Source organism: Synchiropus splendidus, chromosome 16 (genome assembly GCF_027744825.2).
Source record: "Synchiropus splendidus isolate RoL2022-P1 chromosome 16, RoL_Sspl_1.0, whole genome shotgun sequence".
In the NCBI taxonomy this organism is placed as follows: Eukaryota; Metazoa; Chordata; class Actinopteri; order Syngnathiformes; family Callionymidae; genus Synchiropus; species Synchiropus splendidus.
The window spans coordinates 9,778,041-9,800,447 of NC_071349.1; the positions used below are offsets into that span (position 1 = coordinate 9,778,041).

At 41.4% G+C, this 22,407-nt stretch overlaps 1 protein-coding gene across 1 annotated transcript in view; it reads left to right on the plus strand.

Moving 5' to 3' along the window:
• The window catches only part of LOC128746937 (leucine-rich repeat and fibronectin type-III domain-containing protein 5-like), an 80,773-nt gene that overhangs the window by 21,857 nt on the left and 36,509 nt on the right, over positions 1-22,407 (plus strand). Inside the window, exon 2 of the mRNA XM_053844306.1 lies at positions 16,385-16,486. Coding sequence (XP_053700281.1) covers positions 16,484-16,486 — 3 coding nt within the window. The 5' untranslated portion in view covers positions 16,385-16,483. The remainder of the gene's footprint in view (positions 1-16,384; positions 16,487-22,407) is intronic.

Sequence of the window (22,407 nt, forward strand, 5' to 3'; positions counted from 1 at the left end):
AGTTTGCAGTAGCTTTAGTAGTAGCCAGAAGTCAGAAGTGAGAGATAATACGGAGGTAAAACGCTGACCGTGTTCCACAGTTCTGCTGGAGGTGATTATTCAGTACCAACCACAAAAGACTGTGTGAAGCCACTGACCTTGCTGGCTGCTGTCAGTAAAGTCAGAGCACATACCACAGGATAGATGGAAAGGAGAGCGCAGTGACAATGTGTGTGTGAGGTTGACAGGTGTTGCAGTAACAGGGTCATTACCGCCCTAATCACCCTGTAATGACACGAAGGGAGGGATGGCAACACTCCTCTTCTCTGCCTCTCCTTCCTGCGCTTGATCTTTCACCTTGAGACAGGTCAGTTTTTGACCAGCAAAACTTGTTTTTTTTTGCACCAGCTTTCAATAGGCGGCCTTGCGTCATCCCATCTCCCGGCAGTGCGTGTGCGATTGACTGTTGGGAAGTGGGTGAGCCGATACCATGATGACTCCAGAGCGAAGTAGTTGTGACATGCAATTTGCTTGGTGGGTAGGAGTGTGACAGTATGTTGTGTGGAAGACAAACGCACGCACACACACCAGCGCAACAACCTGTCAGCGCTGCATTAGAAGCTTTTAGCACGTCTCTGCAAAGTAGCCGGCAATGTGAAAGGACACATCCTGAGAGGTACATTCTAGTGGGAAAAACCGGACTGACGGCTGGATCACATGCATGTGACGAGACTCCCATTCAAACACAGGCCTGATACAGTTCTCAGGATCTCCACAGTGTCTTTGTCGATGGTGAAAAACTGAGCGCTCTGCAGGCCCTTTTAGATAAGTCATCAAAACCTGCTGTTGCTTGGGGAAAGCGGTTTTCAATACCGAGCCAGCTTTGGGATGTGCCTTTCATCCGCAAAACATCTAAGAGCTTGGAAGAATGATAAAATATGGGTGGGTATTTGATGTTTAATTTACTTCTCCCAACATTTGAATATTCTGTGGCGATTCAAAGTGAGCAGCACCAGTGCGCTTCGGTCCGTCAGAGCGCTCCATGGTGAGAGGCAAGTGTGTTTAGGTCATAAGATGACTATAAGCTCTGTACCAGCAGCAGGACCAGATTTGATCCCATCTCCTATGTCTCCCAAAACATGTGCAAAAAACAATAGATTAACTTAGATTAGGTTGCTTTTATTCTTTGGTTGTTTAGTTAAGAAAAAGTTGGCACAAAAAACGGCACAAGTGACATTGTAGAGGCAAAGAATAGACAGGTTTAGACTTAGACTTCCTTTATTGTCATTGCACTAAGAAAACACAGCAGTGAGACCTTGGCAATGAAATGTTGTTGCTTGACTTCCGGTTCCAATAATAATACTTGCATAATAATAATAACTTACAACAATACGATAAATACAAATAATACTAATGAGTGCAAAACTAATACTACTGAGTGCAAAGTAAGTAAAGTTAAGTGCGAAACAGAAAACAGAATAACAGAATGACCTGTATGTAAACTGTACAAACAAACGAAAACATTGTAGCAGCTGGGGAGGTTATTACACGAATAGGAGGTAGTTACATCCATTTTGTGTCCATTTAGAGCTAAATACAATAAATAAAAATACAAAAATAAAATGGAGAAATGTCCTGGATGCCCAGCATGGACACACCTGCAACTGCAACTGGAAAAGACAATGGTCTGTGTCGCCAGCAAGGATTTAAATTTGTTCCATAAATGCATTTGTGCTAGAGCTACACAGATGCAGCATCACGCTGCAAAAAAAAGGTCCACACACAAACTGCACCATGTGGTTCACAGAGTCTATAATTAAACTGATATAGTTCAAATGTATGACTTTAAAGAAGAAGATTAAATATTAGTGGCTTAACATATTTGTATTTGCTGTGCTGAGCAACGGGGGTTTTGATGTAATTTCGTTTGGATTTGAATAGTTTCAATAATTTTGTTAAGAAATGTGAAGTCACACATCTAAAGAGTATCATCACAAAATGTTTATTGGCAAGTAAATAAAGAAATATGCATCAGCATACTTCCTCTTTTTTTATTTAGATTCCTGGAACTGTCTGACAAACTATGTTTTTTCTTCCCTCTGACACATTACACATTAATGAGGTGAATTTTTATTAAAAGAAACATTCTCTTGTTCTCCAGTGGGATCCAGTTTAATTTTAAAGGCCCCAGAATTTAGCATAATGTAAGGTCTTTCACCATTTCTTGAGTGTTTTAACTCAAAATGCATTATATAAAAAGTACCCAAAAAAGTGACTCCTGATTCTAGATGAATGGATGAATCTACATGGCTTCACAAGTTGGCATGAATGCTGTATGGATGTAGAATGCTCAACTAGATACTGCTCTTATTTCATCCATGTATTCATTCAGTCCTGGCATCAGATGAACTCAGATGCCAGATAACTTGTGTTTAAAATCCAACTTTCAGCACCTTGGACAGCGCCAGTGCTGAACCTAAGATGGAGGAGGAGATGCGTTTGACTTGTACTCAGTGTGTCCTGTCTCGATAAGTCCCATCGGTTTGCATGCGTTTTGGGGCATGAAAACCTTTGGTTACTGAAGTTCCTTCTCTCTTTAATTCCTCAGAAAACTATTGTTTGGAAAAGCCAAGCTACTTCAATATCAGCTACATGTCAAGTGCACATGTGGTTTTGCAGTACAAAAGGTGATTCAGAAAAGTCCACTCTTGCTGACACAATATTTTTCTGTTGCGGCTGTTCTCATATTTCACCTCCAAGGTGACATTGCTAAAGATACTTAGGTGATTAATTTCCGACACACACACACACACACACACGGAGACATACAAGCATTAAAGCATGACATACACATTCCATGGGTCATGCTCGAGTTGTCGCCGACTATGGAACAAGGTGACATTGTTTTGGCAGCGCAGGGGAGTGTTTGCAGCTTTGGATCAGTGTCAGCCAGAATGTGCTTATTCTTCAACCCTCCTCTTGCGGACAATCGTTCCCCGTCCTGTTTGTTAAGACGGTGAAGGTTTTCCTGTAGCTTCAAGGCAAGAGGGGACTGTACGTTTCTTGGTAGTTTAAGTTCAGATGACATTTTAAGATGACCTGGAATATGAAGTGGAAGGCAGTTTGACGTTTTCTTTCAGACTGTGTCAGGTGTTGAAAGAGTCAAACGCCTCTTAAGCTGTGTCACTGTCAATGCAGCAAAGCTTTCCGTGATGACAGGGCAAGAACCGGAGAGGAGGTAGAACAAGTGTAATGTCATCTCAGAAAGTGAGCGAGGTAAAGGCTACGACCTGTGTGGAGCTCGCAGTGACTGTTAACAATGTAATTGCATCAGTGTCTGGCAGACCGCCCGGCCCGTCCTCGCCCAGTGTTGTTCCGGTTCTTACAGAAGGCAGACGGCGAGATACAAGCTGACAGCATGACAGCTTTTAGAAATCAACTTTTTTCAGTCAGGAAAAAGTGAAACGCTTGCAGCGACTTTCACATGACATGCCTGAGTGGTCACCCTCAGGCGGAGCAGGGCAATGCAAAACACACTGTTGGCTCTTCGCAGCTTCAGATCGATGAATAGAAAGGCTCCAGTGATTCCCTTTAATATACATCCAGAGATTATTGATGGGTTCTGTGAGCAGGTTTGCGTGTTACAGCCTGAACGAAACAAGGTCAGACAGGTCATTGTGTCGTCATCACCAGCTGGTGGTACAGGCCACATACATACCGGTGCCATTACGCAACATTATTACAGGGATTACGGGGTAAATCTGCCGGAGTATGTGTCACGGTGAGCTTTATGAAAGGCATTATACTTAGCGGTATGACGATCACATCGGTGCGGCGGTGTTTCCCCTTCACTGTGCTTGTAGTTAATGCAGATTACAGCGGGAGAGTTCAGAGCAGCAAAGCAAAGATAAAATGCTCCGGAGACACTTAGCTGATAGGAGCACAGATGGATAGTTGTCAGAAGAATGGAGCAGTTTAGCCGTCGCTTTGTGACTTCTCCGCCCTACACATTACTCACCTGACTGGGAGCCACGAACCAGCGCGTCACGCTGCACGTTTGGTTTCTGCTTCAGCGGGTTCTGATCAAATGAACTGAAAATGTTTGCTGAACTTTGACGGCGACTACATTTCCGTTTAATACACTCACACGGCGTGTAGCAAAGTGAGCTCGGACACATTCGTGAAGCTCTGCGTGGACGGCAAATATTGGGTTTCAGGGATGCTACCATGAAGGGTATGAAGGGGATCAGTGTGAATAGAGTAGATTGTTAGACATCAAAACCATCCGCTATTTTTATCATGTCTCACTCAAGGACACACAAGGACATGGTACTGATAGGATTTTATAAAGCAAACAGACAAGGCACAATAGATGAAAACATGCTGTTGTGTCAATACTATAAGTGGAAAAATAAATATACATCAGCTTTGAATTTAAACCATTGAATTTTTTTTTTAGATTTCAAAAATTGATTTGAATTTCATTCTCCATTTAAAGTCCGTTTAACCAAGTGATTTGTAAAATATTCCAAAATAAATAAATTAGTAAATAAAATGGAGACATTTTTCTTCGCCCATATCTCCCACACCCCTTTTTTGAGGTATTCTGGTTGTTACTTTGGTGTATGCCTCAGCATTTTTTAAAGTCATTTTAATAATAATTTTGTTCCATCTGACTCACGATAGTGAGACTAAAGTAACGTGTTGTCTTTCTTTATGTATGGTATATAATAATAACAACAACAACACCAATAATAATAATAATTAAAAAAAATAATAATAACAACAAGAATAATAATAATAATATAATAATTATTATTATTGTTTTGTTATTATTATATTATTGCTATTATTATTATTATTATTATTATTATTATTATTATTCAGGAAATAATATTCCATTTCATTAAAGAAAAAATAAAGGAAGAACAAATAAAGTTATTATCATCATTATTACTACTACTATTTTACTACTACTTATAATAATAATAATAATAATAATAAGAAGAAGAAGAAGAAGAAGAAGAAGAAAAATAATAATCATGATTTTGAGACCCATTTGGATCGAGGAAGGGTGTGAAAGATTGTAGTGCCTAGTCTCCACGGATGCAGCTCATGCGCTCTCAAAACCACCAAGAAAATCTTGACTTAATAACATACAAAATACAACATATAACAAAATCAACTTTCACGTAACTGTGGTGACAACTTGTGCTGATCATTCAACATTATTTTTAAGTCACTAGATGAGACTGCAGGAGGCTTGACAACTTAGAAATTCAATTCCCAGTCATGGTCCTTCCAACAAAAATGAAGCAGCCTGAAACTTTTTCGTAGCCTTTCAGTTGTGGAAGATGTGGAGATGGTTTCTAATGGATTCTATCTTGAATGAAGGCAGGTTTGGAACGTAATCCCAATATTTTTAAGTGGCCATACACTTGAAAAAAAAAAACGTATAAAACTGACTGAACTCCATACAGTTTGAGTGAGTGCAGTTATTTGGAGTCCGATGCAAATCTATGCAGAGTGAAGCGTGTTAGCCGCTAATGATGGCTGTGTATTGACAGCTACCTGAACGGTGCCGGCCAGAATACGTAATGACAGTGATGGATTTCCTGGTGCGGCTGCTGTCAGCAGGCGTAGCTAATGCCCAATGACTTCCATCTTGTTTACAAATTCCGCGATGTTTTGGACGTAATGAGTCAATATGTGCGAAATAAACTCCTCATCAGCAGTCAGCAGCAGATTATGAGCCGGCAGTCTTTAATTGTGTGTCTGGTTTCAGGCTTGCCTTGTTTTTCACACTTGCTAAATGCTGCGTAATGGCACCACGCTGCAGGCCGAGATATAAAGTATTTCACTAAAACGCTAGCGCTGTAGCAACGTTACTCGACAATGGTTGATCTGTTAAAATGAGGCCACAAATTTACAAACTATAAATTCTGTATGGTAATACCTCAAAAAAAAGGAAAAAAGACCAGTTGAATGCTACAATAAAGTTTGTTTTTGGTGGAGTTGTGGATAAATACACATTCAACTCAAGGTATCAAATGCAGCTCAGTGGATTTGACAGGGTGAAGCGACTCACAGAATTATTCTGAGTGGATTAAATTTACACATGCTGGGGCCACCTGTTTTACAAAATCGAAATTGGCAGAAAAAGTGTTTGGGAAAAAAAAAAAAAAAAGAATTAGACAAATGAACATTTTCATTTAGGCCAACGGATTAGTCCCGTGTTGACTCAGCGAGCCACAGAAATGCCAAACAGATGCTGACCAAGTTGAAACACGGGCCGGCTGCTGATGAAAGATGCCCAGTGCTCTGGCTGGAACAACCTTGTCAGAGTTGGTTGAAAGTGACTAGAAATAAGGAATGTGTTCGCTTAAAGTGTTCAATAGGTTCAGTGTTTTAAATAAATATGGACAGTACTCATGGGGAAAGTATTCTGTCACATGGTCTTTAAATAAGACATTATTTTAAATGATCAAATAATTGTTGTTTATTTTTATTTTTATTTTTATTTTTATTTTTATTTTTATTTTATTTTAACCCAGGGAGTAGGGCACTACAGCGTTTTGAACCCCAAGCACACAATTTTATTTTATTTTTTATATTGTTTTAGTTACACATTTTTTACATTTTTATTTTTTATTACATTCATTTGAGACTATCGCTTGTGTGTGGAGAAAGAAGGAGTTGAGGAGAAGAAGAGAGTGCAGGCAGGGAGTTGTCCAGAATGGAAATGAATGAAAATGAAGAATGTGTTCGCTTGCAACGGCAGGGTTTCTTAAAAACTTATGTAGGTTCATAGGTGCAGTATTTTAAATGAATATGGACAGTACTCATGGGGAAAGTATTCTGCCACATGAACATTATTTTAAATAATCAAATAATTGTTGTTTATTTTATTTTATTTTTATTTTATTTTATTTTATTTTATTTTATTTTATTTTTATTTTTATTTTTATTTTTATTTTTATTTTTATTTTTATTTTTATTTTAACCCAGGGAGTCAGACACTACAGCGTTTTGAATCCCAAACACACATGATTTCATTTTATTTTATTTTATTTTTTATTTTGTTTTATTTACACATTATTTTATTACATTCATTTGAGACTACTGCTTCTGTATGTCTCCAGGGCCTCACACTCCCCTCAATGACATTTTAGATCCCCCACTGTGTGTGTTAAATAACACATATTTTAAATGACTTTAATTAATTATTTTAAATAATCAAATAATTGTAAATTATGACTGTGCAAATATTTTTATTTTTATTTTTATTTTTATTTTTATTTTTATTTTTATTTTTATTTTTATTTTTATTTTTATTTTAACCCAGGGAGTCAGACACTACAGCGTTTTGAATCCCAAACACACATGATTTCATTTTATTTTATTTTATTTTTTATTTTGTTTTATTTACACATTTTTTTATTACATTCATTTGAGACTACTGCTTCTGTGTGTCTCCAGGGCCTCACACTCCCCTCAATGACATTTTAGATCCCCCACTGTGTGTGTTAAATAACACATATTTTAAATGACTTTAATTAATTATTTTAAATAATCAAGTAAATTGTAAATTATGAATGTGCAAATATTTTTATTTTTATTTTTATTTTTATTTTTATTTTTATTTTTATTTTTATTTTTATTTTTATTTTTATTTTTATTTTTATAACCCAGGGAGTCAGAAACTATAGCATTTTGAACCCCAAACACACATAAATAGATTTTATTTTATTTTATTTTATTTTATTTTACATTTGTGACTATCGATTGTGTATGGCGCTACATTCGCTTGTGTATGGGGCGACTACAATGTCAAGACAGGGAACCTTTGAAGAAAACAAAGTGACCATGACATACTGTTTAGTGACTTTGGAGTCAGAGACTGAAGACACTGAAGTTTTTCACTGAAGATCAGAAAGAGTTTGTCAAGTTTCGAGACCAGGGATGGAGCTTTGGCTCATGTTGGAGATGGATGACAAGGAAGGAAAGCGGAGGTGAATGAAGGTGTGACTGGAGGACGATGAAGACAGGCTTGCTGAGCCAATCCCTGATGGGAAGAGCAAAGCACACAGAAGCTACAACAATAAACCTGAGCAGCTTATCGAGGCGATTAACCAGGATTTACACCACAGATAACAAACCACAGTTTATAGTGTTTTAGACTGGGACCTGAGCGTTCAGACGACTGACTGTTTCTCTCTTATGTTTTTTTTTTTTTTTGGATCATCAGAAAACCCTTATTTTTGCTTTGTCAGGAGAAAAAAACAGAGGGGCTTTATCCTGCCTTCAATTATTAACTCTGTTTAAATGGATTGGCTCTCGCTAGGTGTAAATAATAAATGGATTTCTTTAACAGAAGACGGGTGATTTCACACCTCTGTACGTCGGGTAAACTTTCAATCTACTCCTGGTCCAAGAGAGAAGTAAATCCGCCCGAGACATTCGAAGCTCATTCTTTTTTAAGTTTGTGACACTTTTGAAAAGAATGGTTCAGACAGTGCTGGAGAAAAACACGCATTATTTCAGGAGAAATACTTTCCTTTGAGCATCCTAAGACGTAAGGTCATGACTGTGATGAAAGATTTGGGGTCGAGATGATGTAAGGTTGGCAATAAAGTGAAGAGTTCTGCGCCTGCTGTTGTGCCTTCTGCTGGAAAGCTTTACATTCCCTTCTGTGTCGCTTTTATTTTTGACCGACTTGTGCTGCCTCAGACATATGGCAGCGGGGACCTGGCCCATTAGAGCCCACACTGTCTCATGTCGCTTGGAAACCAGGCTTGAGACGTCGGTGTCAGCCACCCAAACTTCAGCAGACAGGGAAGGATGGAGGTCAGAGGTCGTCGAAGTGAAGACGTTTCAAAGCTTCGAACTCCAGCCTGCTGCATTAGATTTTGTTTGCTGTGCATGCGATGTGTCCAGTTCTATTGTATTAATGGGGTTCTTTAATATGTATCCTCTGAATATTGAAGTACATTTAAAATCCATCCCCCACACTCCTTGTATTTCACCTGCTAATTCACACTGCCCCGACATCAATGCTGTCTTGCTGCTTCACACTTCAAAGCCAGTCATTCTTTTTGATTCATGTCGTCTTATTTGACAAAACAAAAAACAAAAAATAAACGGTTCTGGGGCTCGTCCCTGCTCTGATTCAAAAGCACATTTGCTTGGAAGCGGGTTCTTGGCTCGGTGCTGCTGAATTACAGTATTGCTGGTTTGAGCTCAGAAGAAATTCCAGCGCAAATATTACAAATCCTCGGTCTTTATTAAACAGAGGAATGGCATGTAACTGGGCACCCACTTTTTCAGCTGCCATATTGTAATGTTTAAACAGAAGAATTTTTTTTTTTTTTTTTTTCTAATGGAATTTAATGGTTAGATCATTGCAGCAATGTGGACCTGAACCTTCTTTACTCCTTTACACATTGCTTTTCCAACGTGTGTGTGAATAAAAATCTTGGAGTGGATGAAGTCAAAACACACTCACGTCAACTTAAGAGAATTTTCATTTCCTCACTCTCCAGTCTTCTGTGTATGTGAGAAGAGCTTAATGCTAAACCGCTTGTCACGGGACATTAGACACTTCCTGACCGTGAGCGTGTCACTGCTGCATCCACAGTAAACTTCATTTTACTGACTGAAAAGTTTCCGAGAACTAAACTGTAAAAGTGATGCGGAACAATCGCCCCGGCTCCGACCGCACAGAACCTTCATGCAACCAAAGGATTATGGGATTCAAAGGCCATGTGATACAAACGTATATACTTGATTGTCTGATAGGGACTTGGCTGATAATCCTCTGAGTCCAAGCCCTGTAAGAAGACATGGTATATCCTGGAACTGAGGACAAACATTGTGTGTGGATTTGGTGGCAATATGTGTCGCGTGCGTGACCAGATAGAATCCTGGTTCTGTTCACATGTATTCTTATTGATAGTGAATTGCATCATCAGCAAACTGTGAATATGATCTACTAAAAGAGGCATTATTATTATTGTATTATTATTATTGTTTATTATTATTATACTACCATTACTACTACTGATACTACTACCACTACTACTAATAATATATTATTATTATATAATTAAATTTTTTGTGCTGGTAGTGTGGCTTTCCAAAGTGCTGTGGCTCACATATCTTTTTAAGTGCATTTGAATTGGTGTTTGCACTGTACTTACAATGATATTGTAAATCTCCGTCCCCTTTGCTCTTCTATTTCATCTCTTCTAACGGAAGGATAATCCAATAGCGATTGGATTCCAAATGACGCGTAATCTCTGTTGAGATTTAGGGGAACATCAACACAGCCAAAACAAGAGTTGGTGAAAGCAGATCAAGTCGCAGCAGTTGATAGATGTGGTTTTAAAGCAGGACGGGAGGCCGGACGATTGTCTGGCGCTCCTCACTGGGCTCACTGTGTCAACAGGGCGAGGTGGGTGGAGATCTAGTGAAGGATGATGGGAAGGGAAAGGGAGTCGGGTGGGCAGAGATGGATGGATGGAGGCTGAGAGAAAGAGACAGAAGGAAGATGGATGCGGCGCAGTCACAGACACAGAGGGATGAGGTGGAAAATAATGGCAGATGCAGAGATGGAATAACGTCCAGGAGCGTCCCGCCCTCCACTGCGCACACAAACAGGAGCACAAAGCCATTACTTCAACTGAATAATCGAGTTTGAAGCACCACCTTTCCCTGATGTGCGACGGACTGATGGCTGAAGTCAAAGACGGACACGCAAACTCTTTCTGAACTCTGACTCAGCCCGAGAAACACGAGGCTTTTGTCGCTGCCCAATGTTTATACGCAGCTGACTTTCTTCAGACGTGCTAAGATGTTGATGGCGAACGAAGCTGATGGCCTGACCTTTGAACCAGCGACACGCTCTCTTGGGCCTTTAGGCTCTGACTGATTCGTCCTTGACGGCTGTCGCATGGATTATTGCGTGGCCCGCTGCAAATATTGATGCAGAGTATGACCCCGTACTCCCCCGACGCGCTTGTTAGATTCGTTTCCTGGTTTCCTTCAGATTCTAATTCAGCATTTTGCTGAGCAGCATGACTGAAAATAAACTTGGGATGAGCCGAAAGGACCTTCTGTTGTGTCAGATTACGCCCAGTATTCAGCTGCAGCAGCTTGAAATTCTCCATGTGTATTTGTTTTCCTTGAGGTATATAAAAATGCTTTTTTTTTCATGGCTTTCTATGGGTTTTTACCCTTGATAATCGCTGGGCAGCCAAGATTCTATTCATGTATGACAAAATATAAGCGCAGAAACACCCTGGAAATGGTTTAACTAGCAAAGACTCAACACAATTACAGGGAAATAACAAGTAAAATTTCCTTCTTCTCAGCTTGACGTGGAGCTTAAGCTGTGCAGTGTTCTATATACATCACAAATGTTGTGCTTCTGCTTACCGGCCTCTTTTAATAATTCATAGCATTTCCTTCTGCATGGTTGAGAATCGGACATTATCTATGGACTCGGTCACCCGCCGCCCGCATCGTCTCACTCTCATGAATACGGTGTTTGTGATTGTAGCACTTTTACCTCCCGTTCAGTGGGGAACTGCTAAGAAGCTTTAGAGATTTGAATCCTTCAGGATGATTCTTGTCGACATCCATATTGCATGTGAGTCTGTTGCCAAGTGCCGGCGATATTATGTACAGTTTTGTAGGGGTTGCTGCATCAGGGGTCGCCACTGCCAGCGCCTCCCCGCAGCTCAACCTATCTTGAAGATCCTACATGAGCAGTAGTATGGTGGCAGTAGTGAGTCACTGAATTGACTTGGAAGCTGCAAATCTGTGACAGTTACCAACTATGGAGAAGTTCTTGAGAAGAAAAAAAGATAAAGAAAGTGATGCCGCCTCCCCAACCATAAAAACTGTTCATGGAAGCACCTTTTGAAGCAGTTTTGAAAATGAATTAGAACATTTTATGGCCATACTTTCATTTACACTTCACTTATATCTTCTTTGAAGTTTTAATAAAATATATTATTTTTTATTTTATGATATTTAGACATGGTTTTATTATATTTATTTTATTCCGAATTTTACTGTTTTTCCAATTTTCTCGACAGTTGACATCAAGATTATTATTATTTTTTTCTTTCTTTAGTAAATTTGATGAATATGACTTGCACCTGGTTCTGCGATGATCACATGGTTTCAAGTCATTTCACAAGGTTTTAGTTTGTTTACGTGTGAGTAGACTGAATATGGTTATTGATCACAAATGAAATCAAGAGTCACGAATCCGTTCTATTGAATGGGCCCCATTTGTTGTGGGAAAGGTGGGCCCCGAGATCCCCTGCTCTAGACCATATCGCAGTATCCAAACCTCCCTTTAAATCCAGCTGCAACTCCTCAGATATATACATTAGAATGTCTCCTTGATGTATCTGTATGCTGTTGAAATAGTGAAACAAAACATGGTTAGACATAAAAAGTTTCCAGTGGGCACTTTCATGTACACAGTAAACATCGAGCTGAGCGAATTCTGGACAGGTTGTTGGGCGGGTTTCTCACTGCTTAAAATATAGGAAATGCTTAAGCAAATATTGAGTTTGTCGTCGCACATTCCCGAGTGTTCAAGAGGCAACTGATGCTTTGTTTTGTTGTAAGAAGTTGTGTCATAGAGCCAGGGATTTCATTTATTCCACAAGCATGAGAGCGAAGCCAAAGCTAGCTGGTTAGGCTAGCAAGAATCACTGTGCAGTGAGTGCCAGATAGAGAATGTGATGGCAGATGAAGAAGTTCACAAATCCAGTGGTAGTTCGTAAGCCTGTACTGTCCAATCCTCAGCTCCTCCATCAGCATCTGGTACGCTGCTGCAACTTCTAAAAGATTTAGAGTGCTCTGTATCAGCGGTAACTGGCTGAAGACTCCCATCCTGGGAGGACATTCGAACTCTGAAGAGAGCTGGACATGGACTCTGAGGTCCATCAGGATCAAAACCTCCTGCAAATAAGCTCCTTTGTTTCTCCGCCACGTTCCTGTTAAAAGCATAAGCAAACTATATGGATACTACCAGCAACACAGCTGATTCTGAATTTTGGAGGTGGGAAAAATATGCTCTCTCTAAGGAGCCTAGTCACCTGGGAGAGGCTATGAGTAGAACTTCGCCAGGTGAGGAGGCTGGTGCCGCTCTGGCCTGGACGCCTTGCTGGTGAGGTGTCCCAAGCCAACCGAGCAAGGTAGAAACAAATATGTTGCTCAGTTGCTTTGAAAGTCTGTGACCTGCCAGAAGAACCGGAGGTTTGTTTTTGCCAAGACTGCTGCACAACACTTTGTTTTCAAATAATCTCCAACTCAAAATTTGAGCGTTTTGTTTGAAATATACATCAAGTTGTAGCTTATTCTGTTGCCTAGCTTTTCAGTCAGAGAAACCGAGGACCGTCTCTTGCTGTCTTCCCGAGAACCGCAAACTTATCCGCGAAGTCTCCTTCCTGCAGCTCCTTTTTTGTTGTTGCGTAACATATTAAATTATTGAAAGTAATTCTTTCTCGCAGACCAACGCGACGAGAGGTTTGTTTCGCGTGGGGATACTCGCAGCTTTCATCATCACCATCAAGCACTCGTGATGAGAAAAGTTACAGTGGCATTTCACCCAGGGCCCCGGCCTCATTAAAGGATATATTCGCTCTCGCCAAGCGCACACTGAGTAAATGCTGCTTCACCTTGGGGAAGGAGGCTCATTAGCCCGAGACACTTGCCTTTGCTCGAGGGAATTGGAAAGAGAAGATCGTATACAAAGACTTCTATGTAACAATGGGATCTGGATCATGCTTTTTTGCTGACTTTGCATTTTTTGTTTGCTCTAAATAGCCCCATGAAGATGGATATATGCCGAAATTCTAGTCATTTAACGCTGTCATTTGTACCGAAAATGGAATAAATTCACCTGGAAACGTCGCTTTAAACGCAGCAGAAGTACTCCGAAGTTACGTAAGCATCTCTGACTGTTTTAGCTGCGCAAGCATCCCCTTCCATTAAACAGTTCCAGATACACTTTTTCAGGGTCAAAGCCCGAGCGCCACAACGTTTTAAAGGATTCCATAAATAAGTGAATATTCCCATTAATCATGAATCATTCATGCTATTCACTGAGTCATTTGCATTATACGCCGGGAATAAATGTTCCGTAAAAGTAAAGTTCCAGACAAAACAAATTGGGCTCGGTTGAGTTGTCGGTGCGGCAGTGACGGGGAATGAACCGGGACCGTGTCCAGAATGCCATTCTCATCACGCGGTTGTTTAAGAGAGCAGGTCTTTCTCTACAGAGTGTGTTGGCTGCAGGCTGTTGTGTTTGTGGCAGGTTACTTGTGGCGATGCGCTGGGAAGTTTTGTTTTGCTTCTAATTCAACCGCGACGGTTGAGTGAAAGCAGGCGGCCCGGAATTTATTTTAGTGAAGTGACACCTCAGCAGGATTCAAACTTCGATAACTCATGCTTCGATTGTTGATTTCATATCTACACTCCAGTCCGCAGTGCACTGCGTTTCATTGTTGTCACTTTAAATCTTGGAAGTATAAGATAGAGACTCAATATTGACCTTGAAGAGCAAAATCCCCTTCTCTTGTCAAGGTCAGTGTAATGTGCGAGCATTAACATTGTGTCATACAATATCACTCCGTCCTGCATGTGTTTTTAGTTTTTTAGAGCAAAAAAAAAGTTTACATTTTCTCCTGCGGGTCCCTATTTTTATATCAATATTCCCCCATATAGAGAACAATATCAGAAAAAGTAAAATAAATAAATAAAGGGCCAGTGTGAAGTATAGTATGTGGTTCATTTCTAGAGAACTTTTTTACATAGATTAAAATTATACATTAAAATGATGGATAATGGAGGGGAAATACTTCATTTCCCAGAATGCTTCACAGATCTGTGTATAATTTGAGTGTAATTTCTCAAGTCTTTAAGTGAAAACCTTTGAAAACTAGAAGAGCAGCGCAATGCAAGCAGCAGCAGTCCACCTCCAACACCATCAACCAAATACATAAAAACTCCTGGATCCAGATGGTTATCGAAATCACCCACAAAATGGAATGTTTTAATCCTTGTGCCGCTTCTCTTTTCAATAACTTTTCAAGTTATTTTGAAGGCAAAACCATCAAATGCTTCCTTGGTTCCGGGCGAGTGAGATAAAGTCCTCGGGTGACTTGGTCTTTTACGTATATTGCATGTTAACAGACTCACACCTGTCCTCTTCATGTGGTTTTAATAGATTCTGTGAGACTTAAATCTCCTGGATACAGACTTAAAAAACTATCATCTGTGTTATGATATTAATAATTCCTCTTAATAGATATGGATTTCATTCCACTTCCTGTAATTCCAATTCTTCAGTAGAAACTGAAGATCCACATTTAGCATCCACAGATGTCTATCGACGGACAGCCACATATCAACATTCCACCACACCGACATCCTGTAGCACCCCACTGGTGTCCGGTAAAGCCAAGAAAAAACTCCTCCTCCTCACATTCATAACCTACAACATACCTTCAACTCTCAAAATCCAGACTCAGACCTGGATTACTGTCTCCACTGTTCTGCTTCTAGTCACCTTTTTCTGTTGCTGCATCGTGGACCAAACACACTTATGAATAAAATGTACTTTTATTATTGCATAATTCAAGGTGAGAGATGAAATGGTCTCCAGAAATGCTGCTTCTGCAAGCAGATTTTTCACTATTGGTGCGCTGTGAGTGTGTTTGTTTGCTGTGTTTGCACTTGTGTGATGTCTACTAATGCGAGGCACAAGCGAGCTTACATTATTAATGCGAGAGCAATCTCCAAATCCCTCCTGTATCTGTCTACAGATCTTGTCTTGTTCATTGTTTTTCATTTTCTCAACTGAAATTCCGGACCCTACATGCTTGACCATGGCCTCTTGTGAAAGTTGAGGTCTTCTGAAACGAATGCCCGGCTTTGCTCTTTGCCCTCGTTCTTCATCTCCTCCTTCCTCTCCGCTCGCCGCCCTGCTGGCTCAGCTGGGATAGAAGGCAGCCGTTGTTTCAGCCTTGTCCTGTATCCTTTGAAGGAGGTTCGCTGAAAGAAATGGGGAAGAAGGGGCGAAGTTAAGCACGGTCAGGGGAGCAGGGGGAGAAATTCAAATGGAAGAAGGGGATGAAAAGAAACGGTTGGTGGAGAGATGAAGAAAAGCTGGGGGGGGGGGGGACGAAGGGCAAAAGGATGCGAGGAAGGAAGGAAGGAGGTGTCAGGAGATCAATGGCCATTACTGTTCAAGTCCAGCAGGTTCTTGCTTTCAACTCAAAAACAGGCACCCACAATTAACCCCTTGTGTGGATCCTATTGAAAATACGTTCTCAGTTTGAACTAATTCATGATGCGAGTCTTTTTCTTTTTTTTTTTCCAGTGAGGTGACCCCGACTGAAGACTTTGACCTGCACCTCATCGATGATATCGCCACGGTAACATGTGATTCTAGAAGGGATCTCATCAGCGTTTACATCTCATGGTACGTTTTTATTTTTCCATGACTATTACTGGTTTGTAAAGTACTTCTGTTGGTTGGGATTTTTTTTTTCTGGTTTATGACGCGCTTTTAACCTCTGAATTAGCTGTACAAAGTGCACATTTCTACTTCTCCTTTTCCCATCAGGCTTTGCCAAAGCCAAAGCCCCCCTAGTTATTCTCGAACCTTACCGGGTGTCTCCTGCATCTACCATGGCAAACATTCTCGATTCCCCCTCTTGCTGAGCCCAAACCATAGAGGTCAATTCCGGATTTTTGATACCGCTAGGATCAAAACCATCCATACCTTCCGCCTCAGCTGCTAAGTCTCATTTGATTCACTCATTTCCCAGCCAACAAATTGTGTAGGAATGACAGTAAATCCTGAATAGTTCTTAGAGTCAGCCTCAACTCATGTTCCCAGGCCGTGTGTTTCTGTAATTAAAGGTCAAGAATGCCCCCACATCTCCCGATGACACATTCGTCATGAGCATCAAAGTTATTCATTTCATTAGCCTTATCTTTCCTTTGGATGAGTCTTCCTCTCGGCTGTGTTCCCATTTCGCCTTTCAGTTTTCACAGAGAAAGGAGCTGAAAAAGCCTCCCACAATAAAGCATTTGTACAGTAGTATCACCTGAATGTGGATCTTAACCAAGTGTGTGAGTCGATGTGGTCATACCAACCAGGTTGCTCACATCTTTGTGTGGGATTTGTTCCCATGTCAACATGGGAATTGCAAAAAAATACCTGTGAAATAAAGAGGTGGGGAGGAGGTCAGTCCTTTGCCATATATAGGGGAGATAAGCGACCGCCCCTTAGTTCAGAACTAGGTCAGATTGGAGCGTCTCTTCCTCAGGTGGAGCTGATACAGAACTGGAAGGAGAAAAAAGTCTGACATGTCAGACTTACACATGCTCTAGTAGTCAGATCAGTGACCTTGAAACTTTGGTTGTGGTGCTGTCAGGTCTGAGACAAAACTAGGAATAGGTTGCAGGGTTGTGCTTTTGGAGATTTGGATCAGAGGGTTTTCTATTGTTTTGGTCCATAAGTGTGACCCATGACACTACTAGTTTCAAGTCAAGGACTCATCCCCTTCGGGACTGTTGAGGACATGTGATGCTCACTCTCGCCTCCAACACTCTGAAGATACTCCTCATGTGGAGAAAAAGGTTGGGGAAAACATTGGTTTGGAAAGGAGGGACAACATTAGACCAACCAATGTTGGAGGTGGAGAAGACAATCGATGACATCCAGGTGGAGAATGAGCACTTTGGATGTTGTGAGAGGACGACCAGCCGGGTTCAGCACTGAGATAATCTCAACATGGGGGGGCAAAATCCCACTTTAGGAGGGAACCTAGACTGAGATACGGGAAGATGGAAGACTACCAGAGCTGATCCTTGTGGGGTCATGTGGTCAACAATTTGTGGATTTAACTTGGAGTCTCAGTTCTAACATGACGTTGAATATTGTGAAGCTAGAATGGAGATGACACTGCAGTGAAAGGCCTAGACGCCGGAGACAAACCAAGAGATTCCTAGAGACGAAAACCTTAAACTCTTAAAATGAAACAAAGGACGTTCTCTCTCCCTGGACTCACGTGCCTGTTGGCGGGCTGGAAAAGACTTTGAGGGGAATCCAGAAAGGGATATCGCATATTTACGTGAATGTCTGATCAGATTTTTCTCAACATCAAACAAGCTCATCTTCAACATCAAATCAGCTTTACGCTAAGCCACGACTGCCCACCCGCCCCTCACCCGCTCCCCCTCTCCGTCTTTGACACCCAGCAAACGCACCTCTCTCTCTTTACCTCTCAGCTGGTTGTTAGATCTCCCAACCTCGATAACGCCCTCTGGGATGAGGCGGACTGCTGAACTCAGCGAGAAAGACGAAAGAACAAACAGCAGCGGCGAGAAAAAGGGATAATATCGGAGAATGGGAATTGCCTCTCGCGCTCTTCATTCGGGATGTACAGTTTTAATTATGAGCTCATGCCTGTGATGCTGTTTTACCCTTGAAATGCAAATGACAGAATTCAATGGGAATTAGACTGTAGATTCACACTTTGACCGTATGGATCCCTTTGACTTATGTAACAGAGGACAGGACGCTTCCGGCAACAGGAAATCCGATCTGACAATAGCCCTGATCACACACTTTCTTATGAATATGCATGCACATGCATGTAGCGATTTTATCAGCTACCCTGATATAATCATGGCCTGAAGCTGTCGCGGCTTCGGTCTTAGAAAAGAATGACTGCGGGATTCCAGATTGGCTTTGCGGCACAATGACAAGCCATCTTTGAGAAGGGCGCTTTTTTAGGTTTGGCACACAATCCTTTTTCATGTTTTGAGTGCAAATAAAAGTGTAAATCCAAGACAGTGTTGTGCTGCCTGAGATAGCTTCCCGTCTGCGAGCGTCTCTCTTCTTGTCTTTTGTGCTGGCGGTGGGCAATGTGTGTGGTTCACTGATACCTTTGCCCCCGCCAAGACTGCAGCTGTGCTTTTTCCTGCTCTCTTCTATCAGGTTTCCCTAGTTCGTGACTGAGGTTACCTTCTTTTTAAGAAGCGCAAATAATATCCGATTGGATTTTCCAGTTACAGAAATGCATTCTTTGTACAGGGAGAGTCAGGCAATAGCTTGCTAAAGCCCTTCCGTTATAGATAGTTACAGTAGGTGGTACTAATAATTTGTGATGAATAAGCTTTGTTGCAATCCTTTTGTTATCTGAAAGACGGAGTACTGCTTCTGTTGTTTCGCTGTACTAAAAGTCATTGCTCTTTTCCTCATTCCATTCAAGTGGTTGAATTAATGAATAATAATATTAGTTTGGATTTCACAGACTGAAAACTGCAGCACTAACAAAACTAGATATCAATTTTAATATTGCTGGAATGTTGTAGATATTGACATCCTGAAAACCAATCCACAGACACACCTTGTCTGGATATAAACAACTTTGTGATGAGTACTTCCTCCGTCTGCAACTAGAAAACCTGCAGGACGAAAAGGATACACAAATTTGTAGAATGAGTTGTTTACGCTCAAGGAAGCCATCTTGCTTTGACTACTCAGAGTGGTGAGGATTCTCCCACCTTCCGACTTGGAAATCCAACCGCAACATTTGGATCAATGTACGGACGGAGCCTTCCGCGTCCCTTTTCTCCGTATATCTGCGTGTTTCCACAAAGCTTACGGATACGGACCAAATGAAGCAATACCACCGGAAACCACAGGGGGCAGTGTTGCTGTTACTACTCGATACGTAGCTCTAATGAGACATGAAGAAGACATAGAATTCTCCGTCCTCTAGTTAAGATATATTTAACAGTATCTCCAACCACCGCCTCCTACAACGCTGCCTACTTTTTTCTCTTTTGTGCAAGATGTAGGTTATCAATACTTCTTCCACAGTCGCCATGTTTGTTTTGGAATTTGCTGTTGTCATATTCTCTCAACTCTGAGCTGCATCCCCTGGTGGATATATTGGTGAACAGCAATACCAACCTACAGAATGCACAGAATTATGTGGTCAGTGACAGTGACGTCGGGCTTGTAGGGAGCACAAAGGAGCCTTCAGTCCCCGACTAAGTGAAATCCGAACCTCTCCCTCAGAGTGAGATTACTTGCATTTTAAAACTCTTAGTGGCTCTATATTTTTCCTCGGTCTGTTAGCGTGGCTCTCTCCTCTGTCAGAAAGTATTTGAGACCCAGTCGTCGAGAACATAAAATAATCTGGAGCTGCAAAAGGCAGATCGACGTTCGACAGTCGTCCTCCCTTTTAAGCTGACATTGATGAATGCACGGGAGAGAGAGAGTGGAAGTGGCACGGTGGATAAAATGGGAGGAGACGGTGGGATGAGTGAAGAGCGCAAGTCCAAGGAGTTCAGGGTGGATTGACGAATTGCGAGGGAGGAGAGTGAACGTCAGGTGGAAGAAGACATATGGCTTTAACCTTCACACCATCCACTTCCTGGAAGCCCCCAGAGACCCCAGTGGAACTCTGGGATTTCTCTATTGTACTCACCTTCCTGGGTGTTTATTTTTCCACATTTCGACCGTCTTTTGTTCATAAGAAGTTTTGCACAAACATCTTTTTCATTTTGCACCCCCTCTCCCCTCATCTTGGCGTCCATCACAGCAAATGTATTCTTCCTCTCATCTCCTGCTTTCCTCCATTAACCTCCTCTTTACCTCCTTCCCTGGCAGATTATGAATGTGAGTATGAGTGTGTGCTAATCTCCTTTAGCTGTGTGAGTGTGTGTGTGCGCCCGCTCTCTCTCTCCTGTTGAAAGACCACACGCTCACCAGAGGGAGTTTGGCAGCGATACCCGCAGAAGGCCGCCTGGGCCCGGGTCACCGATCTTACCTCATCCTCTTCCTTTGCCGGCCCCAGTGAGATTCTCGGTTAGAAAGGGATGACGGGAAGGACGTGAGGCTGTTAGCGCATGTGAGGAAATGCAAATAGGTTCGACATGCTGTTTAATAGTCATGCTCCTAACCCACCGGTTTCACCGGTTTGTGCCTCTCGGTGAGGTTGAAACTAACTAGCTGGACGCCTCGTGGATCAACGTAGTGATCAGCTTCTTTCCGTTAAACCACACTAAAGCTAGCATGTGTGAGGCAGCACGGTAAGCTTCTTAAAGGGGCGCGATCCAGCTTATTTAAGGGGCTTTTATAATGATATCGGACCCCACTGGAGCACTGCAATAGGTCCCTTTCAGTGATACGTATTTATTGCTATTGAATTCTGAAGGTGCTGCTAGTGGTTCACACACTAAATATAGAACTATTAAAATTTACGGTGAATTTGAAACTGAGACACATTTGAATTAAACAGTTTCTGAATGAAACAGATGGCGTTTTGGTCCTTTAAGGCAAGGGTGCCACACTGAGCCCCAAAAGAGCCGCGTAGGTGCAGATTTCGGTTCCAAACAGGAGCACCAAGGGTGTTTGTTGTTCAACTGTCTGGTGCTTCTGGTTTTGTCGGCCATTTTGGGAACCAGTTTGACACCCCTGCCTGCAGAGGGCGTTGGATCTTGACGTGCTTTTCCCGCCCTTCTTTTCAAAGCTTTACTAAAAAGAGACCGCCTTGTTGTTCTGGCCGAATTTGGGGCATCTTAGCTTTCCATTATGTCGCTGGCGGACGCCTGTTGACGGTAATGTTCTTAATGTTCTTCTTTAGATCGAGCGCTTGTTTTTTTTTCCATTGAAAATAAGGTTATAGCAAGAGTGATGGGGTATTTTTTTTTAAGTATTTTTTATTTTTTTAAATCCCGAGCCACAACAGAATCTGTCGACTGCGCCTGCTTTGTAAAGTTTCTGAAGAGAAATGCGTCTCAACGCGAAAAAACAAAGACTTAATCTTGGTCTGACTAATGCTACAATGATCAAATATCATTATTGAGAGCGTCCAGATTTAAAAAAATGGAACTAGGATCTGTGATCTTCTGCGATGCATCTTAGGGAGGCATGGTGGGCACTGAGCAGCAAAAAGTCCCAAAAGTTGTGACTTTCCAGCCTCAGAAATGTGTCTGTGGTGTAGTTACGGTTCTGACTGTGAACAAGACAACAGAGTATCTTTACTGTTTGTCTGAGGCACAACAAAAGAATGATTCAAACTATCAAGTAAAAGTGAATTTACATTTGTAGACTAGAGGAGCACCGAAGGAACGCTTGCTCTGAAGCCAATCCGGGAAAAAAGAGGTTAATATCTGAGATAAACAATGACTCACGGCTTTAAATCTGTTCAGTCTCCAACGCGTTGCTCTTTGACCTCAGGCCGTCGCAGGAAATGAACTGTGTGAAGCAGGATGTGAGAGTAGCCAGATTTGCTCATGTTAAAAAAAAAAAAAAAACCTCGAAGGCTCACCAAAAATAACTTTCATGACTACAGATGAAATTATGGGGTACATTAT